General features: G+C 35.6%; 1 protein-coding gene across 3 annotated transcripts; it reads left to right on the forward strand.

Moving 5' to 3' along the window:
* The first annotated feature begins 2069 nt into the window (after positions 1-2069).
* On the forward strand, positions 2070-11760 carry LOC135162221 (glycerol-3-phosphate dehydrogenase, mitochondrial). 3 transcript variants are annotated; one of them, XM_064120436.1, is made up of 9 exons: positions 2070-2229; positions 4398-4518; positions 5451-5830; positions 6707-6870; positions 6956-7262; positions 7526-7914; positions 8080-8678; positions 9274-9372; positions 11081-11760. In XM_064120436.1, the coding sequence occupies exons 2-9, from the start codon at positions 4432-4434 to the stop codon at positions 11213-11215; spliced, it is 2160 nt and encodes a 719-aa protein (XP_063976506.1). In that variant the 5' UTR covers positions 2070-2229; positions 4398-4431; the 3' UTR covers positions 11216-11760. The 3 variants fall into 3 exon arrangements, with proteins under 3 accessions (XP_063976506.1, XP_063976504.1, XP_063976505.1); XM_064120434.1 differs by lacking the exon at positions 9274-9372 and adding an exon at positions 9425-9526; XM_064120435.1 differs by lacking the exons at positions 2070-2229; positions 9274-9372 and adding exons at positions 2236-2382; positions 9425-9526.
* The last annotated feature ends 807 nt before the right edge of the window (positions 11761-12567 follow it).

Consider the following 12567-nt stretch of genomic DNA (forward strand, 5'->3'; position numbering starts at 1 on the left):
TCTATGCTGGTATCAGTGATAAAAATAGGGGTTCCCCAAGACAAGGGACCTATGTTCCGTAGCGAAGTGATAAAACGCGATAAATTGACTCATCTCTGAATCTGGGTTTTAAGTAATACTTCCGAATCTAAGGGAGAGAGGAATTTCGAGATATTCATAAAAAAATAATTAATACATTAGGAAAAAAAAATATTTTTACCAATTATTCATTTACTTGAGAGAAGTATTTATTTTTTCAAAATTATATTTTTGAATTTGAGTCATTCTCACAGGACTTTAACTAGAAGGATGAGAATCTTATTGCTCTCGGTGATGACTGTGTTGCATAGAACCTTAAATGAAATCCGTTAATGATATTTACTTTTTTCAAATTTCTCATTTTCTAAATGGAAGCATTTCAATGAATTTGTTAACTGTTCATAATTAGTAAAGGAGCTCCCTCGAGGGAATAACTAACATGATCATGTCCTAGAACAATATAATTAACATAATTCAAATTCAATGAGGATAGCCTAGTAATTACTTGACTGGAGAAATTCAATATTGAAATAATAAATACTTCTACGAAGCTAATGGAGATTTGGTAAAAACAAATTTCTTGATGTACCGAAAATGCTGTAATATTCCTTCGATTTGAGGTATACATTAAAAACTAATTAATAGTCAAAATTCATTTATCTCGTTTCACCAATTCGCGACTGATTTCATTGTTTAAATTTGTCTCACTAAAAAAAGACCGAACAAAATTAGTAAGAAAAATCTGCAAAGGATTGAAAAAATCATTGTAAAACATAAAAAATATTATTTCATTATTCAATCGCTACTCGCCTATGAAACAAATGCAATCGTTTTTATAACATTCAATGTAGCATTAGTTCTGTAAATTCATGAAAAATGAAGCGATTGAGGATTAATTTGATACGTTGTCGCGATATTCTCGGCGACCGCTGCATCCGAAATCCAATGCACTGTTTTTTACAGAGTAGAATACCTTTATCAATTTCTTCGCTAATAGATGCCAGTCAAACTATTAAAATTTCTCAAAGAATTAAAAGAAAAGAAAGATAAAATCAATATTTTTTAAAAATTCTATTGTATAATTTAAAACTTGATTACAACTAAATTGTACTGTTAAAACAAAAAATAAGTTACATCAAAGCTAAGATATGGTTGGATCAAAAAATGAGTTTTTAGACCATAATTAAAGGCTTCAGTCGTTGTGTAAAGCTTGACATAGAAATTTCGCCCTTTTTTTTTACTTTTTGTGTAAAAAACATCCGTGCTTTTTTACAAACTCTAATCATTTGGTCGGTATTTCTTGGCAGAGCGTTTGGAAAAATTAGTCATTTTCTAAAACACAGGATATTTGATCCTGAAAACATCGAACGATTATCAGTTATAGAAAACATCCTGGCAACATGGCGAATCAAACTTCAATTGAATCGTTCCTATTTTAGGAAAATATAGCATGTTAAGTAATTTTTTATTAATTTCAAAACTCAGTTTGAAGTCAATATTCTTGCAGGTTGATTATACGAAATAGCTCGTAATATTTTAATTGTTTGTTTCTTTTTCTTTCTCTATATTATATATTTATTATTCCTGCCTCCACTGCATCTGAACTTGATATTTTCGGAAGAATTCCCTTATTATTTCCATGTCTCTTCTGTAATAGCTGGATTTTTGGGAATGGAGTAATAGAATATCATTAGCAGAAAAATCCAAATACAAAATGTGTTAGCGAATAACAATTTTTCAAATAATATTTTTCACAGGTAAAATATTTTCCAGTAATATTTTGTTCAGACAATATTACGTCTCTGTAATATTTTGTCATGCTACCAGAAGCAACTTCTACAAAAAAATCCATAACAATTATTTCATTGCACGTTCGATTCAGATGATTGAAGTTGTTTTTTTTTATCTCGTAACTAAGTTAGTATAATCTCCCAATATTTCCCAGGCCCCGGGGCTCACCCCCGCGATATTTACCATCCCCCGATATTATAGACTTGACCAATCCTCTGAATGGTGAACCACCCGCGAAACGTCCGATCTCCGCCAATGAGACAACCCCATCCATTGAATACTCGCCTGAAAATTGTTTTACATCGACGCGAGTCGCAGAGTAACTGCGCCCGGCACCGCAGCCACCAGAGAATATTCTCCACAGAAGATAAGGGCCATTTATTGCGAAGTAGAAAAATCTACTTGGTCGCGAAACAATTGGTTAGAAAATATTCCGTATACCGAGTGATTAATTGGTGTCAACGAGTGCATTGTGTTAATTTAATTATCATTCACCCTCATTCATGCGATAAAAATGTCCGTCAGTTGGTGAATCATTGACAATCAGGAGGTGTTCGATCTAGGGAGCTCAGGGTGCGTTGAAATGTCAACAATAAAATGTTAGAATTTTATTGAGGTGATGGGATCAAGACTCGGAAGCCCACATACTGTTACATCTACACAAGAAGATTTTTCTCGTGCCAGCAATGCTTTGCGACAGTAGTCTCTAACCTCCCTTGTCATTGCCAATTTATTGCGACAATTCAGTGCAATTTTTCAGGTATTTCATCTGATCAATTCACCTGAATTTGTGTCAATGTATCACGAGGACAAGATGATGTTAGTCTCGTGGATTATTGAGAGACGGTTTGACGTTATTTTGGCACAGTACCTCAAGACCATTTTTAACTCTTACTGTTGCGACATTGGAACATTCTGAGGGGTGCTCATTGTTGGAATTTTTTTGAGGAACAGATGTGCATAACAATGATGAGGATCAGATAGGTTGAGACATGAGCAGAGCAGAAGGGGAGAATATGCAATGTATTTTTGAATTTTTCGTATCTTGCTCGCTCTGTTCCCCCAAAAGGTATTTAATCAACTTTCTTGTTTAATTAAGAAGATGTTCACCGTGAAAGAATTGGTGGAGTTTCTCAATAAATGTTTGCAGAAACTCGTCAAAAATTGAGAAAAATTAGAAAATTGACAGAAATTTACATAAAACCTGAAAAATAAACTACAATGCCTTAATTGAATAAGAGAATTTATTAAATAATTTTAGGGTGAACGGAACTGGCAAGACACGGTAAATAATTCCATGTCCAGGGACTGACGATAGAGATAACAGAATTATCGAATCGAACGAGGCGATCATCCATAAAGTTGGTTGAGCGGGAGGAAAATACAAATCTGCAAGATCATTCATTATTTAATGATTGACAGGAATTAAAAATCTGAAACTGAAATGTCGATAACACCCACTGAGATATCGATAATATCCAATGATTTCTTAATCTTTTTAATTAATTGTGTGTCAATGCCAACTATTTCCTTAGGATTTTCTTGTGCACTTGTTTCAAAAGTAATGCTAATTCAGCGTCATTGCATAAAAAAATGCAATCGTCCCGGAACCACTTGATTGTAAAAACTACCCAAGGTCGTGGAAAAATCACTGTCAGAAGGAAGGACGTCCAAAGGATAAACTTTCAATGAAATTGATTTTTCCGATTGCTCTTGAATCTTTAACAAGCGAACAATTTATTCGAGGGATTCAGTGTTATCTTGACGTATATAGAAATTCAAATTAATAGCGGCAACGGGTTGAGTAGAGTTAAGAGGTAATTCCCAAGCGGTTGGTCTCATCAGATATGTGAATTTCGGGGAAAACGTGAGGAAAACGAGAGCCCGATATCTGTATATATTTTTAAATATGTGGAGGTAAATTTCTTACATAAGCCACGTGGTTTTCTCGAGTGTTGCCAAGGTCTCTTGGTAAGACGTATTATAATTGTGAAACAACGCAAAATAAGCGTTAATAAAAGTATTGTAACATTGTCTTGAGGAAATAGTTGATGTAAATTTTTACTACGAAAATTCCTACATCACAAAAATAATTAAATCCTGCGAAAAATATCAGAACAATTTTTTTAGAAATTCAAAGTCTCCAGAAAACCGTTATTCTGACATTTCCTCGTGGAACCATTCGTTGGAGAAATTCACGTATTCATCTTCAAATCAAAAAATATTTTTTTTCTTATAAGAAAATTTGCATGAATTTACTGGTTTTCTGCTAAATAATGAAAAATAATGTAGAGAAAAAAAATCTGATTTGAAATTCAATTAAATTTTACTTTTGAAACAATGCCAAATTTTCGAAATGTTGAAACAAGGACGTGTCATACATTTTTCCCACAAGCCGCTGGTTCCTACGATAAACCCGCAAAGTTGCACCCAGTCAATAGATCTAATTACTTGATGCCATTTAACTCACTGCCATAAACTCGATTGCGCAATCATTCACACGACATTGTAACATTGAACGTAATAATAAATGTAATGTCGACGGATCAATTGAATGATCTAATTGAATAATTTTGCTTGAACTCCAGCAATTCAACGAATAAGTCATCGACCTGAGCAATAATGGCGACATTGAGATTGCTTGCGGCCGGTGCTAGTGCTGTGGGAGCTGGGGCAGTGACGACATATTTTTTTACATCCGATTCACCGGTACGTGTCACACATAAAAATATTATAGAATTTTTTTTTCTAACAACTGTTGACTATTATCCCTTATTATGTACTGGTCACTTCAATATTTCATTTATTTAATAGTCATATATAGTACTTTGGTACTTTTGTATTTTCTGAATGATAAGTTCGTGATTAATGAATGATTTCTTCGATAAATGATCTAAATGTCATATCACAGTGATGTCTGGTCATCGCTGTAGTTGCCATCGTCCTTGTCATTTTTATTTTCTCTGGCGTCTCCAACGGTTTTCTTTCAGCCCATCCCCAACTGCCTCCGCCCTCCACTCCTACAAATTCTTTCCTTTGTTTTGCATAGACTCCTGCTAGTTTGTTTCGCTTTGTTTCTCCTCCCCAATCTTTATAATAATACATCCAGGTACAATTGTTATAACTAATATCACATGTCCATCTATGTATCTATTTTTAAATTAATCTTCCATTCTATGTTTCTTCGTTTTCGTCCACTGGTTTGCCTTCCAATACTACTTATTTATCTAGTTGTTCCCTGACTAAGTTGAAAACTTTATTACTTAATCAGTTGGAAGACACGTCCTCTTTTCACCAATTCCTTAGAGAAACTGACAGAAGTAACAGAGAGATGATGTCATCATAATAAGTCTTATTCATTCGAGTTTGTTTATGCTAAATGAGAAAACATAAATATCATAGCCCCCAATTCTCAGATATCCCGTCAATAAAAAATATTTGTCACTATTCAGTGTAAACATTGAGTGAAAAAAATAAAATTTAATTTTTGCCGTCTATTATTCCAAACAGAAATCGAATAAAAAATGTATAACTAAAAGCAGACTTTCTTATAACATTATTGTACATATCATTAATGGAGCATCTTTAGTGGAGGCAATCAATCAGTATAATTGTAATCAAGCAGTGTACGATGTTCTCAGGTATTAGCTGAAAAGAAAGCACACAAGCCAGTAAAAAGACCACTACCTAGTCGAGAGGAGCAGGTGAAGAATTTGAAGACTCAAGATGAATACGACGTACTTATTATTGGGGGTGGAGCAACAGGAGCTGGATGTGCCTTAGACGCCTGCACAAGAGGTCTGAAGACTGCTCTCATCGAGGGCGATGACTTTGCCTCCGGTACATCTTCTAGAAGTACCAAGCTCATTCATGGAGGTGTCCGCTATCTTCAGAAGGCCATCATGCAAGTCGACGTTGAACAATACAAGATGGTGAAAGAGGCCCTTCACGAGCGTGCGCAGATGCTTCACAGTGCTCCTCATCTAGCTCATCCTCTACCGATTATGTTGCCGGTTTATACGTGCGTACATATTAGTTGTGGGCATCATTAATTATTGGCCATGCTGAAGTCTCAAAGTGAATGCGTAACATAAATTCATAAATTCAGTCTTCCCCTCAGTCATTTGACACGAAGAGGAGACAATGCCATTGTAATTATCCAAAATACCTTATGAAATTGAGACACAATAGCCACGAGACGATATCAAAAATAATATTGTGACACTGAGAATGCCACTTCTTATGATTACATTTTCGTAACTCTTGAGATCATTTGCAGAGACAGTGTTCTCATTAAAATTTATTTTCATCCTCCTACATTTTGATAAAATATTTTCATGAAAATATCCAGTAGCTGCATCCGGATTATTCACCCGGTACCTTAGTCAGTAAGACTACCTGACGCAATACGGGGAAACCTGGGTTCGATTCCCGACGAGGTTGAACCGGAGATCGGTTCTATCTACTTTTAATTCTCTTTGATTTTTTAAAAATTTTTTATGAAAAAATTTCATCAACAATATATTCATATTTTCAAATATTTTATCACAAATATCATCGTGAAATATCTCAGTTTGCACAATCTTACAGACTTATTGCCAAGATCTTCTTACTTTTACAACTCTCACAAAAATAGTCAACTAGTCGAAATAGATATTAATACTCATAGTTATATATTTATTTTGCTGGAATTTTAGTAATTTTTTGCCATAGTTCACTCAAAAAGTAGACAAATTTCTTCAAATAATAGTAATATTAAAAAACAGTATGTGTTTTCAAGCTAATTTTATCAAACGTTCTTCAAAAATTTCGGCAAAACTTGAAAAAATGAGAGGATATTGGCCATAGCTCCTTAATTAGAATTTAAAAATATGAATGTCATCCCTTTGATTTCTAGATGGTGGCAAATTCCATACTACTGGTTTGGTATAAAAATGTACGACCTCGTGGCAGGAAGCAAAACCGTCAAATCTTCTTACTACCTGAGTAAAGCGAATGCCCTCGAACTATTTCCCATGTTGAAGGGTGATAAACTGACTGGAGCTATAGTGTACTACGACGGTATGTGCTCGTTAAAAAAACAATTAAAAAAGATCTAACCGGAGAACTGAAAGTTATGAAATTTATCATATATTTTCAACTGTAGGACAACAAGACGATGCGAGAATGAACCTGGCAGTGGCTCTGACTGCCTCGAGGCTGGGGGCAACAGTCGTGAATCACATATCAGTGGTGAATCTCCTGAAGGGACGCGATAGGGATGGAAAAACCATTCTGACGGGTGCCCATGTGAAGGATGAATTGACTGGGGAAGAGTGGGATGTCAAGGCCAAGGCCATCATCAATGCCACTGGACCTTTTACTGACACTATCAGAAAAATGGATGACCAATCAGTTCCAGAAATTTGTTGTCCCTCTTCTGGAGTTCATATTGTACTCCCTGGATATTACAGGTATTGGGAAGAAATTACAATCTATTTTACCTCTGAAACAAAAGTTTTGTTTATGACTTGGCCCAGAAATTAAATAAAAAATGTATCAAATTTAGTGAAAAATGTTTGGAAATCTATAAAATTCCCTAGAAATTTAATACAGTTCCTAGAGAATTGTCCAGAGAATTCAGTATACAATTTTTTATTTAATTTTATCGCGCATTTTATGGAATTATGGCGCATCATTTAAATATCAAATAATGATAAGCATAATTTTCATTTAGTCCTGATCAAATGGGTCTCCTGGATCCGTCAACGAGTGACGGCCGAGTAATCTTCTTCCTCCCCTGGCAAAAGCAGACAATCGCAGGCACAACTGATCTGCCCTGTCAAGTAACGCATAATCCTCGACCCACAGAGGACGAGATAATGTTTATCCTCCAGGAAGTGAAGAATTATCTGAATCCAGACGTTGAGGTTCGTCGTGGTGATGTTTTGTCAGCTTGGAGTGGCATCAGACCACTCGTGTCTGATCCGAATAAACCAAATACTCAGTCCTTAGCTCGAAATCATATCGTTCATGTTAGTCCAACGAATCTAGTGACTATTGCTGGCGGAAAATGGACCACTTACAGGGCTATGGCAGAAGAAGCTGTTGATGCAGCTATTGCAGGTATATTATTGTTATATTTTAATTAGATAAAATTGCCAAAATGACGGCTGCAAATAACAAGAAATTGGTAGACAGGTGTGCATACACAATTTTCGATACTGGGGACAGTTTATTCATGTTTGTGTTGCGCTAAAGGTCTTTTAAGAAGATTTTTTATTTATTCAGCCTGCAACTTGGAGCCGTTGGATCTCTCCCAGACCGATGGAATGCTCCTAGAAGGTGCCCACGGCTGGAGTCCCACAATGTACATCAGACTGGTGCAAGATTTTGGTCTTGAGTGCGAAGTAGCCCAACATCTGGCTAAAAGTTACGGTGATCGTGCCTTTGCAGTAGCAAAAATGGCATCACTTACTGGCAAAAGATGGCCCATCATCGGTAAAAAGATTCACCCAGAGTTCCCATATATCGACGCAGAGATTCGTTATGGGTGTCGCGAGTACGCGAGAACTGCCATTGACATGATTGCGCGACGACTCAGATTGGCATTCTTGAACGTACAGGCGGCCAACGAGGCCTTGCCTGGAATCATCGACATTATGGCTGAAGAACTCAATTGGTCAGCCGAGGAGAAGAAGAAGCAGCACAAAGAGGCCAGTGAATTTCTGGCTAATGAGATGGGACAGATGGTAAATCGTGCCTCACGTGACAAGATTCCTATCAATCTTACTAAGGACGAGATTCAGTTGTACATCAAACGGTTCCAAATTATTGATAAGGATCGCAAGGGCTATGTGTCCATCAACGATATTCGTCGTGGATTAAAGGTAAATTTATTTGATATTGGAAATATTTCACTTTCACTTAAGTCAAACGAAAGATGAATAGCTGGTGATTTTTTGTGCCAAATATGTAAGAATTTTTATACATAAGTAATCGACATTAACATTCTTCCCATAGTTCCAGGGGAATCTCCATAGAACTTTTAGAGCACTTCAATAGAATTTTCTAGTCAATTGGCTAGAGTTTTTAAATGTAATTTCCTGACACGTCATCATGACAATTCAGTACCGAAGTGGTAAATCAAGATAAGACACTTTTGACTATTGACCAGCTTTCGATTAGTATCTCAAAATCTAGGGCAGATAAAAAAAAATTCATTATAACCTCTTTATGAAGAAAATTGAGGTCTACTATTCATGTTATAGCAAAAATTGCGCTATCTCTCTCTCTCTCTTAGATTCGGAGATATTGTTCAGAAAGTCTGCTCAGGGATGAGTTAAGTTATCTCGTTTTACCCCTTTGCCACTGAATTGACTTGACAGTGTAAGGTCTCATTCATTCTCCATTTCGATTGATTCGCTATCATCATCGTCAACATCATCGATTAATTTAAAATCAATAACTAACCAATGAATTCAGTCATTAGGAATAAAATTCAATGAAGATGAGATGCACGCGCTGCTGAATGAGATAGATCTGAGTTATAATGGACAGATGGAGCTTCAGGATTATCTTCAGGTAAATGTTATAATCACCTCAATTAATTGATTCTTTATCTGCCCATCTGCAGCTATTCGGCGATAAGGATGTGCCGGGTGAAGAGCTTCACGAGATTCTCAAAGAAATTGATACTAATATGAATGGTCAAGTCGAACTGGACGAGTACCTTCAGGTCTGTCGGTTGTTTCATTATTAGCGGAATGTCTGTACTGTCTTTACCCTTTGATTTTATCCATTCACTGCACTAGTTATTTTTCGTTAATTCCGCTAATTCGAAACTAAACACACACGACATAAAAACACTCACATCAGTGGGTTTGATTAGCTTTTAATTGAGAGGGAATCGAGGAAATCAGAATCAGTTCCATCGACTTGTCCTGGTTTCCTTCTTATCAGATGTCCCCTTATCTGTGATAAAACCACGTAATACCTAGTCTTATTCTGATTATTTTTCCTTCAAAGTTTCAGCCAATAGGATTGCACTTTTTGACGAATTTACACTGATTGAAAGGGAGTTACATAGTAAAGTGGTAAAATGAAGTTAATTAACTGATGTCCAGCCTTGATTTTTTATAAATATCTTGACATCGAGAAGTAATGGAACAAATGTCGTGGAGACTTTTTATGTAGATTTTTTGAGATATGCAACGGAAAATGAGGTTAGAAATATATTAACTTATGTTAATGGCAATATTGGGATAAATTATAATTAAATTACTTTTGATATGGTCCAGTTTTTGATAGATATCTTGGAATCTAGAGAAAACAGGTAAATTTTTATTATATAATGAGAGAAAAATGTAGTAAAACGCATGGATTATCTTTGGATTTAAAGACTCAATGTTTTTTAATAGTGCCAACGGAATAAGTCCTTGGCGATACCAAATATCTGGGCACTTTTAATGGATTTCGTAATTTTCAAACGAATATGTTATTATCTACGTTTTATAGAGAACCCACTAGTAAAATGAAGATTTAAAATGTTGAAATAATGGAATTCTATTTTCATATGGAAGAACATGCTTCCAACAAAAGATATTCTCTTGAATCTACACTGACAAAAGACAATGAGTGAATCAAAAAATATTTTTTTGAATACTGGCAGAGAGATACTTTTTTTTAAAAATAAATAAATTATTTCTCATTTTCATGGTATTTGTGGTATTTCAAGGCAATACATTTTTTAAAATGATTACCAATAAATCAAAGCAAACGAATTTGTATTGATTCAGCCAAATCTAGTTTTTCTACTATTGGAACAATCATTTCTTTTCTTTTCACCCGTTATTTCTCTCAATGCACGATATTTTTCTCCCAGTGTAGCCCTTTCGATGAAGCGAATGGAGTACTAAAATAAATGTAAATTAAAAAATCCGCTATCTCTTTTACATTTTAGAATTTTGTTCCGAAACTTGACTCAGACATAAATCCACTCGTCTAGTTTTACCACTTTACTACACAGCTTTTTGAAAAGCGCATGTTTTACTGTATCATAAAAATTTTCGCTAAAAAATTAACGAGATAGTAACTTCGTGGACTGGCGAAAAGAACTATCGTAAAGTAATTTTATAACCCTATTGTAAAAAAAAAGATTAATCGAATTGTCTGACCAATTCAGTAGAATTTTTTTCATCAACTTTCGTCGTGTGTGATTTTAATTCACTTGTTTTGATTTGAAAATGTAAATAACATTGACCCGCCAATGAATTGTCTATTCTTTCTCCAGATGATGTCCGCAATAAAGTCTGGCCATGTCGCTTACTCAAGATTCGCCCGGATGGCCGAGATGGAAGAGGCCCAGCATGAAAAGGATATCCTCAAGAAAATGATCAGTGTGGACAGATCTGGTGGTGGCCTCTAAATTAACTCCGACAAAATTGCTTGAATTTTCCTTGATTTATGATAAGGATGACACTCGCAACAAAATTCTGATATTAAAATATTCAAATATTCAAATAGTAGGCATTAATTTTAAGCAATTTGTTCAGAGTAAAAAACGTGCAATGACAACATACAGCACTGACAGGGGGCTGGCCTTCCCTGTGGCGTAATGCCTAAACACGCAAATTCTAGTTCAATTTACTTAAACATTGGTCGTTACATCCCAACTACTCGTAGATCTCTTTCAGTACTTAAGGATTTTCTTCTGGAGAACTGAGTACTTTGGATTTGACGATTGAATCAGTAACGAAGGGGTTAAAGATGAGAAGTTTTAAGGCTTGTTGACTTTTACAACTTCACTGCTGAAATATTAGGCAATTTATTTATTATGTATATAATTCTTTGCAAATGCAATGGTATAACATTTCAATTCTAATCAACGTCGTAATTTTCGTTAATTTATCAAATTCATCGGTATGAATGCGCAATAATTGACAAATCAATAAAAGATTCTGAAATTATAAATTGCCTTTATTATTTTCATCCTTATCCAGAATTTAAAAAAATTACAGCTGACGCTGGAAATGGTGAATTTACATCAGGACTCGAACCCCCAACTTTCAAATTACCAATTCATTATTTACCGTTATATTTTTAAAAAATACAACAGAATTACACACGAAGTACACACGACCTTTTAATTAGACAGCAGTCTTTAGAACCCATAAACAATATTTTAATTAAAAAAAAAACCATAAGAGTATCAATAAATGATGCCACCAGATCATATGAACCACCAGCATTCCTATTACCAATCCACAACCGGCGAAAACCTTCCCCCCAAGTCAACATGTTCCATCCCATCCCCACATGTTCCTCCCTTGATGCATCTCATTGCATTGTCTCTAGTGTCTCCACATACTGATAAAAAAACTAAGAGGGCGGGTGTCAGGCTCCTCCCTTCCCGTATTTCCCCTAATTACAAGCTGTAAAGACATCATCCAAAAATCTCACATCTTCATCTCCTCATTTTTGTGCCAAAATCACACAGAAACATGACCCCTAAAAAAATCTAGATTCGAAAAAAGGACAAAGTGCAAATAGTTAAATAAACTATCAGATCAGTCCCCTAAAGCCATGCAAGAGTACTCTCAGGGTGGGCGTCATGCCCGTCCAAGAATCAGGGCGTCCAGTTATCTCCAGTACCCAGACCCAGAGGCGTACGCCCCTGTCACCACTGCTTAGTCCGTAAAACGGGCCGGCACTCGTCCACCAATCCCGCTCACCATCATCTCCCCCCTCAAACCTATAGATAGCACAACACCACTGTGT

Source organism: Diachasmimorpha longicaudata, chromosome 5, assembly GCF_034640455.1.
Source record: "Diachasmimorpha longicaudata isolate KC_UGA_2023 chromosome 5, iyDiaLong2, whole genome shotgun sequence".
NCBI lineage: Eukaryota > Metazoa > Arthropoda > Insecta > Hymenoptera > Braconidae > Diachasmimorpha > Diachasmimorpha longicaudata.

Bases quoted from the DNA above. Each gene is read 5' to 3' on its own strand.
- LOC135162221 (XM_064120434.1), top strand. From the start codon at position 4,432: ATGGCGACATTGAGATTGCTTGCGGCCGGTGCTAGTGCTGTGGGAGCT. The intron at 5,831-6,706 runs GTGCGTACATAT...TTTGATTTCTAG, and splicing joins ATTATGTTGCCGGTTTATAC to ATGGTGGCAAATTCCATACT. The intron at 6,871-6,955 runs GTATGTGCTCGT...TTTCAACTGTAG, and splicing joins AGCTATAGTGTACTACGACG to GACAACAAGACGATGCGAGA.